At 34.1% G+C, this 14099-nt stretch overlaps 6 protein-coding genes across 7 annotated transcripts in view; 1 reads left to right on the top strand and 5 right to left on the bottom strand.

Moving 5' to 3' along the window:
* The window catches only part of LOC109584296 (uncharacterized), a 21390-nt gene that overhangs the window by 4738 nt on the left and 2553 nt on the right, over nucleotides 1-14099 (bottom strand). The gene's annotated exons all lie outside the window — the stretch shown is intronic.
* Nucleotides 2036-3478, top strand: LOC109584297 (uncharacterized). Its single transcript, XM_019999981.1, has 7 exons — nucleotides 2036-2436; nucleotides 2467-2708; nucleotides 2756-2787; nucleotides 2833-2941; nucleotides 3084-3136; nucleotides 3184-3232; nucleotides 3283-3478. Exons 1-7 carry the CDS (start codon nucleotides 2146-2148, stop codon nucleotides 3305-3307), a joined length of 801 nt encoding a protein of 266 aa, XP_019855540.1. The 5' UTR covers nucleotides 2036-2145; the 3' UTR covers nucleotides 3308-3478.
* Nucleotides 4309-8144, bottom strand: LOC109584295 (uncharacterized). The gene is made up of 12 exons (XM_019999979.1): nucleotides 8087-8144; nucleotides 7988-8039; nucleotides 6938-7933; nucleotides 6837-6896; nucleotides 6731-6784; nucleotides 6133-6674; nucleotides 5942-6082; nucleotides 5659-5890; nucleotides 5324-5608; nucleotides 4663-4956; nucleotides 4521-4613; nucleotides 4309-4465 (listed from the first exon to the last, which is right to left on the bottom strand). The coding sequence occupies exons 2-12, from the start codon at nucleotides 7998-8000 to the stop codon at nucleotides 4407-4409; spliced, it is 2769 nt and encodes a 922-aa protein (XP_019855538.1). The 5' UTR covers nucleotides 8001-8039; nucleotides 8087-8144; the 3' UTR covers nucleotides 4309-4406.
* On the bottom strand, nucleotides 9370-10561 carry LOC109584300 (uncharacterized). Its single transcript, XM_019999985.1, has 3 exons — nucleotides 10457-10561; nucleotides 9955-10017; nucleotides 9370-9875 (listed from the first exon to the last, which is right to left on the bottom strand). The coding sequence occupies exons 1-3, from the start codon at nucleotides 10461-10463 to the stop codon at nucleotides 9520-9522; spliced, it is 426 nt and encodes a 141-aa protein (XP_019855544.1). The 5' UTR covers nucleotides 10464-10561; the 3' UTR covers nucleotides 9370-9519.
* LOC109584299 (uncharacterized) lies at nucleotides 10591-11843 on the bottom strand. Its single transcript, XM_019999984.1, has 4 exons — nucleotides 11737-11843; nucleotides 11310-11597; nucleotides 11212-11265; nucleotides 10591-11036 (listed from the first exon to the last, which is right to left on the bottom strand). Exons 1-4 carry the CDS (start codon nucleotides 11744-11746, stop codon nucleotides 10654-10656), a joined length of 735 nt encoding a protein of 244 aa, XP_019855543.1. The 5' UTR covers nucleotides 11747-11843; the 3' UTR covers nucleotides 10591-10653.
* Nucleotides 11923-13533, bottom strand: LOC109584298 (uncharacterized). Of its 2 annotated transcripts, XM_019999983.1 has the most exons (6): nucleotides 13456-13533; nucleotides 13093-13407; nucleotides 12939-13046; nucleotides 12413-12891; nucleotides 12339-12362; nucleotides 11923-12283 (listed from the first exon to the last, which is right to left on the bottom strand). In XM_019999983.1, exons 1-4 carry the CDS (start codon nucleotides 13466-13468, stop codon nucleotides 12593-12595), a joined length of 735 nt encoding a protein of 244 aa, XP_019855542.1. In that variant the 5' UTR covers nucleotides 13469-13533; the 3' UTR covers nucleotides 11923-12283; nucleotides 12339-12362; nucleotides 12413-12592. The 2 variants fall into 2 exon arrangements, with proteins under 2 accessions (XP_019855542.1, XP_019855541.1); XM_019999982.1 differs by having other exon boundaries at nucleotides 12339-12891.

Here is a 14099-nt window from a genome sequence, read left to right on the forward strand (position 1 = left end):
CTGATTAATTTATGTGATACAGCATTATTTATTTAAAAAAAATTAGATATATTCATGAGGGGCGGTAAGAACTGTCTTGGTATTATATTTTAAACAATGCTAATTTGGTCTTGGATTTTGTACTGCTGTATATTTCCTGTGTGTGAAATTGTGGCACAGAAGGTTTGCCATATTGATCCTGCTTCTGTACTGACTAGAAGGACCTTAGGTGAGTACATGAAAGAATAATGGGGTGGCTCCTATGAAATGGATTCTCCAAATCAACCTCCACCCAATAATTTTCTGATTAGTAATTATTTTATCTAGATATTAGAGATCTTAATGAAGTGATTGCATTACTTGAGAGACATCAGTACAACAAAGCATCGTATTATCGACTTGGTCTACGTCTTCTATTATCTGATAATACACTGAGGATCATTGAGCAAGAACATAAAGGACAAGTAGATCGTTGTTTCACGGAGTGTTTGGCTAGCTGGTTGCGTAAAGCTGATAATGTACACAACCCAACAATAGATACACTGATAGCTGCTCTTAGAGGAATAGAAGAGAATGCTGTAGCTGATAATATTGATAGAGAAAGACAAAGTAATAGTGATTTTATATAATTTTATTTTAATTCCTATTGTCAGCTGTTCTTAATGAAATTTCAATATTAGCTGCACACCCAACATTGCTTACCAGTGGAGGTTAGATAAGTGCATCATAGTGATATTTCTGATACATTGTACATTTCTTCATAGGGCCTGATCAAACACAGTCAGCCATTGTCAATCCAGGTAAGAGAGATTGAAGCAGGGTATATAGTTTTATGTATTGTTGCAGGTGTTCATGATCTTGAGCACAGAATTGATCAAGTTTCTATGCTACGAGACATTGCTAATAAATTGCTGAATCAATTTGGGCATCTTGTTGTTGCTGTGAAAGTATCACTTCAAAGTAATGAGATTGATGTAGACAATGCAAAAGAGTTTATAAAAGGACGCTTAAAAAGGAAAGCTCGTGTTGCTCCAAATTTAATGCCCTGCATTGATCTTCTTAAAAAGGTTAAGGATTTTAAAAGCTTTTTTGATTTTCTAAGTGACTACGATTTTATTGGTTACCTCAATTACAAGCTATTGAAGAAATTATCTGAACTCGTTAATGATGATAAGCTTAAGCAACATTTTTTTGAATATGAAAAAGAATATGCAAAATTGTTAAGTGCAGTTTCCTTTAAGGATTTGATACCTTTATTTGAAAAACAGTCTGATCTATCTCCTACTGCTCCTCTTGGCTTACCTTATGTTTCTTTTAAAATTGAGAAGCCTGATTCATTCAATAATGCACATGAATGGGTCTTAACTTTTAAGAAAGAGTTTTCATGGTCACAGTATGCAATTTTTAAACAACTAAGAGAGAACTGTGTTATCATCACTTACGCTATACTACCATGTGTTTTTGATGATGTCATCAGAGATCTTAAGGATCCAGTAATACTGAAAAAGCTAGAGGATAAAGGAGTTACTGTCTTTGAATTACAACAGGAAGAGGAGAAAGAAGGTGAGAGGTTATGCAGTGTGTGCATCTATAATTATTTTTTTCATTTTTAGTTGTTAATGATAAAGGCATAGCTTTTAAAGAAAAAAGAAAGCAGGGTTCCAGACAAACAGCAGATCAACAAGGTAAGCAAACGGCAATTTTGGTCAATATTTATTTCGTTCATTTGTTTTAGGCATATTAAATTTTATAAATACCATATAGCGCTTTATTTTGGCAATTTGGCTGTAAACTTATAATTGGCGGTTTTTAATTTTACGATTTTTGTGTCATTTATAGTGTTAATGGCTATTATTAATCCATCCCATTTATAGTGTTAATGGTTTCTTTATATGAGAATTGAGAAATGTATTCAAATATGCATGTATCAAACCTATATCTATATTATATTATTGATAATACGTCATTTTATACCTTTTTATAGGCTTTCTTGCCGTTTCTGCTATAGTATTTAGCATCCTTTTTAATTGGCTCGTCTTCACAATAACTGTCATCACAATAACTGTCATCTCTGTTTTGGTACTTGCCTATCTGTACTTTCACTTTGTGAGACGAAAACAAAGAAAACGAAAAGTGCTGAATCGCTGTGGTAGAGAATACCATAGCATGTGCAAGGCCCAGAGATATTTGTCGAGTAAAGCAGAAAACTATGAAAAGGAAAATAAAAAATTGAAATTCGACAAGAGGCGTTGGGAGGAATTGGAAATAAATTTGAATAACACTTTTGATGAAGCAAGTGAGCGATTTCAATTTGAACTACAACAGAAGGATCGTCGCATTATCCATTTGACAAGGAGGAACGCTAAACTGGAATCTGCTGAAACAGCATGGAAAGTGAACCTGGACTTTGAAAAGGATAAAGTGAGAAGATTGAAAAGGGATGGTGAAGAAAGGATCAGTAATAATAATAATAATAATAATAATAATAGTAACTTGGAACGTATTAAAGATGCTGAAATAGCATCTCTTCGCGAGAGACTAAACGATACAGAAACTAAACTTGAAGATGAAATGAAAAGTCGTCTTGTTGTGGAGGAACTGAATCATCAGCTTCGTTCCCAGCTTGAGGAAGTCCCCATATTTAAGAAGGACTTGTCACTCTTACCTGTCTTTCCAAGGTCACCATGGACAAGTAGTATCTATTATAATGGAATAGAAGATTCACTAAAGTAAGTTATATTAATAATGATATTATTATACTTATATTATAATATAGTAACAATACTAGTGAGCTCTCTAATGGATATGGTTAGTAATATCAATTCTTGTGTATTAGTTACTAACGTTTTTCAGGGTTAAATATTGATGACGTTCCACCTCCTTTTGCTGGTGTAGAGTACATGTATATGGACATTGAAATTGTAGCTGAAAATAATAAATATCAAGATTCTCAAAAGCAATGGTGCATTTATGTACATGCACTCAGTCTAATAGTCAATGTTAAGCTAGCTTGAGTTGTGATTTAAGTGTTTAGATAAATTAAGTCCTGTTTGATCATAATAACATAATAATTATTTATGTTATAATAATATCTTCTTTTTTAGGATTGTTGCTAGTGACTTTATAAATAAGACTGATCCTTGTCTATTGTCTTCTGGTTAGTTAAAGTTATTTTATGTATCAGTTATGAACTTCTTCATTTAGATTCTGCAGATCCATTGGAGAAAATACCATCTAGTTTACATTCCATATGGTAAGAAATGTGTGTGTAATGGAGTAATGATGATAACCTATGTTTTTTAGGATTGGAGCTAGGCATGTTACGTAGTATTTTGCGTCTTTGGCCCTAGTGTGTGACACAGGGCTTATAGTATCAAGGTTGTGACCTGATTCCCAGAACGTTAGTCGACGTTCCTACCAGTTTGTTGCTCACTGGTGATACTAGCTAGACTGTTTATGTCTTGCTGAACCATATAAAACTTTATATAATTGAAAAAAATGATAGACCCTTCCAATAGTATTTAATAAATGTATTATGAAGCATTTAATTAATTAATACAGTATTATTTTCTATTTACTTTATTTTAATAATTTCAATTTGTGGGCGTGACAGAAATCATTGAAATCATTGCACTCTCAGTCTCAGCTGTACTATACTATTGTATCATTCCTTTTCAATTAGCATTTTCTATTTATTATCACAAAATAGAAGAAGATTACAGCTTTAGATGTAATGAATATCATTTACAATTATTATTATTTTTCATAATTTCTACTCTTGTTTTAATTATTGTCAAAATTTGCTCTGTTGTATGAGTATACTGAAATTTACTTCACGTGGGTGCTTCAGAATGTCTTGCTAACTCCATTTGTGATTTTATCCTGTAAGACGAATAATGAGGCTACACCTAACTGTCTAATCTTCCCATTACAGGTTGTCTCTTCTCAGTGACCAGTGAATTAGTTTCCAGATTTCAACAAAACCAACTGAGTCATTTTGTGTGGGCGAGCCTGACAAAAGTGGTAAGTTTTTTTGAGAGAATTATATCCGCGAAATCTACTAAAGTTTCAATTCCCAGTTTTTAACTCCGTAAATTCTACGATGTGCCATGTGGGTATTGTATTTAAATTTTTGCAAATCAGGGAGAAATTTTAACGCTCGAAAAAAACCACTTACGCGGTATGAGGATTCAATCTCTGGAACAAGCACTTTCAGGTCAGTCTACATGTACAATGATCGTTATGTGAATGTCTTTGGTTGCTATGGGAGGATAGTACTGTGTCATGTGTATTTATTTTAATTAATGCACAAACACATGTTCATGTTCATTTAGATTAAATCACTGATAGTCAAATAATTGTGATAAATTTACATCTACATAGATCTAGGTTTCTGAAAACTACAATAATGGTACATTAGCTAATCGCTACAATTCAATTTCTTCAACACCTTCTTCAAAACTTGTTCCTAACTGAGGCCCCTTAGCTATAAAAATATAATGAAATATAGTGTATAAATATATGTACATCTTCTATTGTACCTAGTCGATTAGTGATATCAAAATTTCTCTTTGAATATTCCTTGGAATATGATACAGGATATCTAGCTGTTTTGGCAAAAAAATTTCCCCTAGCTATAGAATATTTACTCATCATGATGTGTATTTTTAACCTTTCCCTTACCCACACTCTCAGCAAATTCTTTTAGCTTCTCATCGCCCAATTCTAAAAAAATCTCACATATTCTTCCTAGTCTTATGTTTGGTTTCCTACTATTCTGAATTCCTCCCAAAAGTTGCCGAGTGACCATGGCTGATTTTTTATTATCAGGTATCCCAGGCATACCTATCACATCATCGTATAGTGATTGAGTTATCAGTTCAGCTCCAAAGAACTTGGGCAATGCTTGATTTAATGTGGCAGCAATTGAAGTTTGAATATCAGCAAAATGTGATTGAAAATGTGCAGCTGCAGGGTCTAAAATGTAGGGGACTACATTAAATGTTAATATTTTTATATCAGATATTATTATTATTATCATTATTTAGAAATTGTGTAGCCATTTTTTGTGGAATTTTTAATCAGAATCACATATATAGTTTTTTGCATAGAATTGCATATATTTTCTGTATAGCAGAAAATTTTTGTGACCCAAAAATTTGCGGATCCGTTCAAAAATCAATTTTGTGGCCTTAATTTTTGTGGGTTTCTACTTTTCGGTCATCTTGAACTGTATTGAATTGATTTTCGCGGATTTTATTTTCATGAATTGAAAAAAACGCAAAATCCATGAAAATTTTGAGCCAAAAATTTACTGGTATACGGTATACATTTTGTGACTTACTTTGTCGCTGTTTTTGAATAAGATTTCCGACTCTGCATGCTAATTCATTAAATCCAATGTCATCCAGGGCTGTTTCTAGTCTATCCCATGAATCACTTTTGTCCTTTCTCTCCCATGTATCAATGAGTCTGGCTGGATATTGATCAGGATTGTTAGACATCACTTCAATGTCACTCAGCTCATCAAGACTAAGGTTTAGACGACTCCCTAAAGTGCGCCACAAGGTTTTCAATCTCTGCTCTGCTTCAATGATGCGTATGAACTCTGTCAGTACTGAATCATTTTCTATAAATACATACAATAAATACAATTACCAAGAATTAATTGTTGCCTACTTGTTAATCCAGTGTCTAGTTTTAGAGGACTACTTCCTAGCTGGACTGTTTTTAAGTTACCAGGAGATCTAGAAGAATGTTTATTAAATCTGACGGTTATTTCTTTGGCATTCTTATGCTGGGTTGCTGTGCTTCCATGAATGAACTGTATTCTAAAACGGGGAAGATCTCGAAATTTAATTTTTTCGTTTAACTGGTCCAGCAACTCAATATCTCTAATAGATACTGGAATCTGTATGATGAATAAATATATAAAATTAACTAACTATATTCAGGACATTACTTTTGCTGTGTATTTTCTTGTTATATTGTTGATATGTTGTGCTTCAAATGGAACAGATAATTCATGTTCATTACCTCTTTTGAATGAAACTGGCTCATATTTCACGATCTTAAATCCTTCCTGATCACACTGGGCTATTATCTGTAACATGCAACAGTATATTGGATTTTAATAAATATTTATTGGTTTACCTTCTTCCATCCTTGCTGACGGCATATAAGAATGAAGTCAACTAGCAGCTCTTCATTGGCATTCTTTTTTTCAATTATTGCCATTAAATATTGCTTTGAAACAATATCAAAGAGATCTTTATGAACAGCAATGCAATAAGAATGAAAATACTGACACTCGATTTTGACTAGCTGCCTAGAGCCCCACTTCATTTTATCATGTTGACCGACATTAAATTCATCTGTGCAAATATTTGAAATTTTGTCAAACTCCAATAAAGTGAATTTCTGTAGGTCATCTTTAGTGCTGATGACAATGTCATGAGGAATATACAACTCAACACATTTATCCAACTTTCTATCACTGTGGACCCACACTATGGGGGATACACGTACATAGTCTCCAAACTCAAACTTATCACTGAAGAGAACTGCTCCAAACCAAACAGTAGCTGATCCTTGCACTGCTCCCTCTGGAATAATGAGAGTCACTCCATACTGACTGCTGTGATATTCTGTTTGATTACTACCTACTTGTAGCTTTGGAGTTTCATCAAATGTATCTGTAAGAACACAACAAATCAACAATCATAGAAACAACTTGATGATTATATCAAACCTTTGGCATTTTGTAATAGCTCTTCACTCAGTGGAATTGGAATTGATGAAGTCCCTATGAGTATTTTCATTAACATTAAACAATGGCATGTTAAAAAATAACATACTATTGTGCTGAGAAATGTCACTTTCTTCATTTCTTTCATCCTCATTTCTGCTGGGTGGTCCTGCCAAAGAATCATTAATAGTCAATTGTATATTAACTTACTTTGATTTGAATCAGGAATCAATTCAATGCGATCATCATCATCAAAAGGTGTTTCCATTTCAAGCAATGAAGAACTGGCAACACTAGCGCTATCATCATCAGCTCTTCTTTTGGTATTTTGACACTTGTAGCATCTAATATAACTGGTTACAATGATTATCAGTGCTAGACTGCACAAAGGGAGAAGTACAATAATTGCTCTTATTGTCCATTTTCTCAATGATATATCATATTCCAATAAAGCCACTTCAGTAATGCCTTTGGTCTTTATGATGATGTATGACTTTTCACAAAGTAGTATGTCACTGCAGACTGTTATATTACAAGATAGCGAGTTAGTGCAGATGTTTCTTGCTGTTTGTGATAGATTGTAATAAGCTCGATCGATTGATACATTACTAGTTACTGTCACACCTCTTTTGATGGAAATGCCAACATAATACTGAGACTCTTCTGCTATACTGAATGACCATGACACTGATGATGTATTCTCATTTGTGAAGCATTGCATTTGAGACTCTGAGTGTGTACCATATCTAAAAAAGTCATCAAATTTTGCTAAACTGTTGAAAAGGATTACGCAAGCTAAGTTATCAAATGAATTGTGAGGTTCTTTAATTTGAAGTGTAGTTTTGTAATTTATAACTGATCTGGCCAGTAGATAAATGGGCTGGTTTATTCCAAGGTAATTATAATCTTGATAATAGCCATTTTCTTTTGAAGCAATTTCTATTTCTGGAAGACGCTCAGTTGTTGTCGATGGCTTTCTGGACATGGAATAAACACTGTCAATTCTAATATTGAAGTTCATGTTCACATTTCCTATGGAAGAAGAAGCTTCATGTACACCTGTAGTGTTTCTCAAGCTATCTCCAATGTACAGAGTATTGTTGATTTGAAACTCTGGATTGATTGCTATTATCAAAGTGCCAGGAAGGACTATTATTAGTGTGAGCCCAAATATTAACAGGCCAAAGAACTTGCATGCTGACTTGCCTATAAACACAAATCCTTTGATGTAAGAGATAGGAATAGCACATGCTTAATTACCTGTACATTTCATTTTCTATTGGAACAACTGCTGTAGGTCTGATGATCTCTGCTGCAATAGGATGGATAGTAATAGAGTAATAGCACCAGTACACTTACCAAATTAACTAGTAGTGTAAGAAGAATTGCTGCAGTGGAAACAGATTTTGCTGCCCTTGCTATAATGAAGAAAATTCAGAGCTTATTAATTGATTGGTCATACTGTGTCATATCATACTGTGTCATGTCATGTCATGTATTGACAATGAATATTAATAACTTCCATATATCTATGTATGCATGCTTAGTCATGATATGAATTCATATTTTGAAAAATTATATTTTAAAACTTGACATTTTATTACATTGAAATATTAAATGAGTAGTTACAGTCTTTCTGAACAGCATCAATGAGATCATCTTTAAGAGCAGCTCCAGCAGCATGATAGCTACCACCCACTGAAGACATTGACTGGAGGAGTTTAGTACAAGAACTTTCAAACTCTTGCACTGTCCTTGTAAAGCCAAGAGAAGCTTTGAACTCTCTTAATATTTATTGATAGTTGGATCATCACACACTGAATCACTGATGAGCCTTTGTGCATATAAGGAATAGGCAAAGTCCTTAACAGATGCAGCAGGTAATCTGTTCAGTGATCCATACTGACTTTTGATCACATTCTCAATTGCTTTCCTGAGCTTTGTAATATCAACTGCCTGTGCTTCTGCCTCAGGAGGTAATACTAGCAAAAAGAAATATATCTTATAATCAAGTATTGCATTACATCATTATGACATGTGATTATTATTAAGATGCTTGACAACTTCTCAAAAGTACATGCATATTGTCTGAGTACAGCCTAGCAAAAGTATTCTATTCTATTTATGTTGCTGGAAGTTTGTTTACTCAACACACATACTTGGCAAACTTATTGGACTTATGCTGTCAGGAAATTGATGTAGATGATCAATTCTATCAGCTAAATGTGGCAATCTAATTTTGTTAAGTCCTTCAGATAATGGCCTCAGTGATCTGCTTTTACTTTTTCTCTTCCATTCAGTTATTGCTCTTCTAGTGCACTGAATGCTGTTAGTGCATACAGTTTCAATATCATAGAGTTCATCAACTTTAAGATCTAATCTGTACCCCAGATCAAACTAGTCAGGTGGAGCCTGACCCACCTGACTAAGAACAAACCACTTCTTTTGTAAATTTCCTTCCATTACAATGATTTGAAGACAGTCACCCAATAAAGTATCATTTGCTATAAATAAAATATAATTATTTTATTAGTTTTTTTATTCATTTGCTGTATACCTGTAGAATGTAATGGATTGCTTCATGGGATTGCTGATTCTGATTGTTGATATCAGGTATTGTACTTGTACAAGATTGTGTTATATCAGTTCATCACAAGAAGGCTGGTTGTAATAATTAATTATACAAATTATTATTGTTGAAAATCAGCTACACTATAATTATACTGGTTGTGACAGCATGCACTAGTCTAATTTAATTAGAAAAAATTAAACGAAGTCATAAGTTCAAAACGTCAAATATTAAGTTCAAAGCCGAACTTAGCCTTGACAGCCTTCACCCATTCCTCTCTTAATTTTGCAGCTTTTTTGGCAGGGGCTCCCCCGACTCGTTCTAGAGCTGACAGAAACTTCTTGCAATGATCCTCAACTTTGGTCAACGTTGAGAAGCAGCTAAGACTTGATTCAAACTCGCTAATTATACTGTTGAATGTTGGTTTGTTATTGACTCCACGACTAATGATCTTTTCTGCGTACATTTCATCAGCAACTGGCCTAAGGTTGTCCTCTGACATGCTAGTGATGTTAGCATACTGAGAAATGACGACTTCTTTTATTTCTTTAATAACTTTCTTTACGTCAGCACTCTCTCCTACAGAAAAATTAAGCTATAGCACTCAATGTAATTATTGCATATTTAATGTTAATTATGCAGAAGATTGTACACTAACGTTTTGATCCTTCTTTACCATCACTACCTCCTTTCCCTGGTTTTTCCTCTGGTCTATTAATACCTATAAATGCAGTACAGTTATATGCTTTACTACTGCAAGCTTTGTTACTAGTAGTAATTGATATTATTAGTGTAATGGTATTCATGTGTACATATCATGAATATTTATCAACCCACACACTGTGACGTGCAGTAGTTATTAACAAGTCATGAATGATACACAATGACAATGCAAATATTATCATATCCACCATTAATGCTTCTTCCTTGATTTTAAAGGCTATATGAAGCATTCTTCTTTTTGAAACTGTATCACATCTGTCCTTTCATTACTAGATAGTAGCAAATTGCTTGTACCAAAGTTTTGCCAAATAATTCAATAGGTCTATGATCATGCAACAGTATATACAGTGTCCTCCATTTATGGATGCTGTCAATATCTTTAGACAGTATACTAGTAGCTACACACACACACATGGATAGATATATAGGAGACTTACTGGCCATTGAGCTTTGGGACTCTCTTTCTTGTTTCAGAGCTGTAGTGCTTGTGGGAGTGTCTTTTGTTGATATGTATACGTCAGGATTGCATCATTTACCATTTACCATACATGTACGTGCTTAGTCATGCCATAATGTCATGAATTTTTCTACTTAAAAATTTGACAACATTACATGAAAATAACTTGACATTTTATTACATTGAAATATTAAATGAGTAGTTACAGTCTTTCTGAACAGCATCGATGAGATCATCTTTAAGAGCAGCTCCAGCAACATGATAACTACCACCCACAGATGACATTGACTCAAGAAGTTTAGTACAAGAACTTTCAAACTCTTGCACTGTCCTTGTGAAGCCAAGAGAAGCCTTGAATTCTCCCAATATCTTATCGATGGTCGGATCACTGCACACTGCTTCACTGATGACCTCCTTTGAGAATAGAGAATAGGCAAAGTCCTTAACAGATGCAGCAGGTAGCCTGTTGAGTGATCCATACCAACTGTTGATCACACTCTCAATTGCTTTCCTAAGCTTTGTAATATCAACTGCCTGTGCTTTTGTCTTAGGATGTGGCACTATAAAGAATGGAATATAACTAATGTTTCTTTTAAAGGAAGATTTGTTTGTGTACTATAAATACTTCTTTATAAAAACACACACAATCATAACGGATTGTAATAACAACACTTAATAATCATGAATAATAATAATGTGTACTTCATTGTAGTTATATCTAGTTATATACCGTACCTCCTCCTCCTCCTCCTCCTGAGGCACCAGTTGCTCCAGACCCAATTCTTGATCCTTTAAAGAATATTAAAATAAATATCAGACACTACAATACTTACTTATGTCTGCCACAATTTCTTTTAACTTTTCATCTTCAAGCTTCAGTAGTATCTTACAAATCACCTCCAGCCTCTCCTCTCCATTCTTACAGTTACTGATTCCTCTCATCAGTTCTCTTGTCATTTTTGATGCCTTTTGACCAGCAGGTCCATTAGTAGTAGTTATATCATCAAACAGTTGTGATGGGATCAGTGAAGCACCCAAGAACTCATCCAATGCTTTATCTAGTCGTGCAGCAATTGAACTGTTGATGTCAGCAAAATGTGACCTAAAGAGTTCATCTGGACCTGTTATTGATAAGAGAGAGGGAGAGAGAGATCATATTATACTTCTGTATATACAGTGAAGGATTGTTTATTAATACCACTCATCACTGATAGGCTTAAGGGGGCCACCATCATTTCTTTCTATAGCATATAAACTTACTTGTTGACATCTTGTAAGCCAAGGGTGTGGGCTGTTGCAGTTGGAATTTGCTGTGTAGTCATATGTCATAATGATGCAATGTCCATGTACTGGTATTCATGTACAATGTCATTCATTCTTTTGACATATACGGTCTATGTATATCCGTATACCTTTTCCTTATATAGAGTTGTTGTTTCTCATTGATAGTTTAGATAATAGTTATTACTCTTTAACTAATACATGATTCAAAAACAGCAAAAATAAAAGTATTAAACATTACTGTGTTTCTTAATGATATTAGGCATTCTATCAGCAGCTGCATTGTCTCCAGTACTCCTAACTGCTTTTATCAATGTCGGCCATCTTGTGTCCCTAACTTTATCCACTTTATTAAGCCATTGTTGTAGAGTTTTTCTCAAATGTTCTGTACTATCACCTTTCTCTCTTTCAATAACATTCAGGTTCGTGATGTAGATTCCTAGATCTAGTCCAAGCTTCTGCCAGCTAACTGGTCCAAACATTGCTTCTCCAAGTACTGTCTCCACTAGTGCTAAATCCTGTATAGCTATAATAATGGATATACATGAAATGAATGTATAGTTTAAGATACATGACATTACTTAGTTCAGATCCATTGCCAGGGGCTATTAGGAAGGATAGAAAAGATACTAAAATTAGGACTAATAGTCTTTACTTGCTGCCATTTGTCACAAGCTTCCTTTTGCTTCCTTCAGCAAAGGTATTTAATGATATTCATGTTCCCCTTATATGGGATATCAGTCATTCATAGTCAAGGTTCACCACACAACACTACTATACTGGCCAGAAAACAATTTTAATAATGACAAAAACTAAAAATAAGCAAATATAATAATTAACAGTTGATATTGCGTGATCTCAAAATGCCTCGTATCCTATCGGCAGCTGCATTGTCCCCAGTACTCCTGACAGCTCTTATTAAATTATGCCATGTTGTTCCTGTAACATTATCCTTCTTTTGTAACCAATATTGAAGAGCTAGGTTGAGATAATCGTTAGCGTCTCCATTAGTTCTACTAATCACATTAAGTGTCGGCATAAAAAGACCCAGAGACAATCCTAAATCAGTCCAATGAACTGGTCCAAACATTGCTTCAGTTAAAACAGTTCTCACTGTCACTAAATCATTTATACCTGAAAATATCAATGTGAACTTAGTACAGTATAATGTTCTATTGTACCTAGTTCATTAGGGTTAGTCCTAGGTGGTGGCAGAGCTGCTGCTGAAGGATGAGGAGGAGCTGAAGGAGTAACAGCTGGTACTTGAACTGGTGTAGCAGCTGTTCCATCTATTAAAAAAGTATTTAGAAAGGATACTAATGGAATGTGTTTTACTTGATATGCTTGTTCTCATGCTTTCTCCATGTTTCTTCAATGTAGCATTGTCTACTAGTTCAGATTCAAATATCTCACATATGGCCAGTAAACAGGCATTAGGATCATCACTATCCTTTATCTTGTCTCTTAGAGTATAAGCCACTTCACTGCCTCTTTCAACACCTTGTTTGGTCTTAATGGCTCCAAGCTCTTGATCAGTTATCAGGTCTTCAGCATTGAGAGAAGCAGTGACTACAGAAAATGGTGGATCCTTCCCAAGTATGTTTATAAGCTTTGGTAGTGTCTTTTTAAAGACATCCTTAGCACTTTTACCTACAGTGCAGTGCTAAAAGATTGGTACACTTTATAAAGAGAACTGACCTCCTTCAGCCATTATTGTTATTCACTTAAGAATGCTAGTATCAGCAAATGGGCAGGTTTAGGTTATCTATTACCCACTTCCTTTTTAGGAGTTACTATGAATGTAATAAACATTCATAGGATTATACTCTACTGCATATAGTGCTGTTATTAGTATAAGGTAGTGTTACAAGGGGCTTCATTATGCTGGGTATGAAGTTGTTCTAAAATTGGGCCAAAGTCCCTGTACTGTAGTACATGGTATTGGGCCAAATTTTGTGAAAATCAAAAAATTTAAAATTCACAATTTTTATTACATTTTCTGATACATATACATGTTCTTATGCTGCGTAGAAAGTTTGAGCTGGTTCTGATCAAATTTAGATTTTTTATGAATTTATAAAGTCAGGCAAATTACCATGAATCATGCTCAGTCTTGTATTATTGATATGAGCATACTAAAGCTCATCCTTTTAGAAATGAAACTGACATTGAGTTCATCACAACAAACACACAGTAATGCATTACTAAGCATTCCTTTCAACAAACTGTTATCATTATCAAACATTATGATTACATAAGGATCAATTATAATTTACTTTCAGCTACTAGTTTTGTTCAAAGAAAGATTTGTTTATTTATCTAGATTATCAATATTATAACTA

This window comes from Amphimedon queenslandica, unplaced genomic scaffold (assembly GCF_000090795.2).
Source record: "Amphimedon queenslandica unplaced genomic scaffold, v1.1 AMPQUscaffold_13224, whole genome shotgun sequence".
Taxonomy (NCBI): Eukaryota; Metazoa; Porifera; class Demospongiae; order Haplosclerida; family Niphatidae; genus Amphimedon; species Amphimedon queenslandica.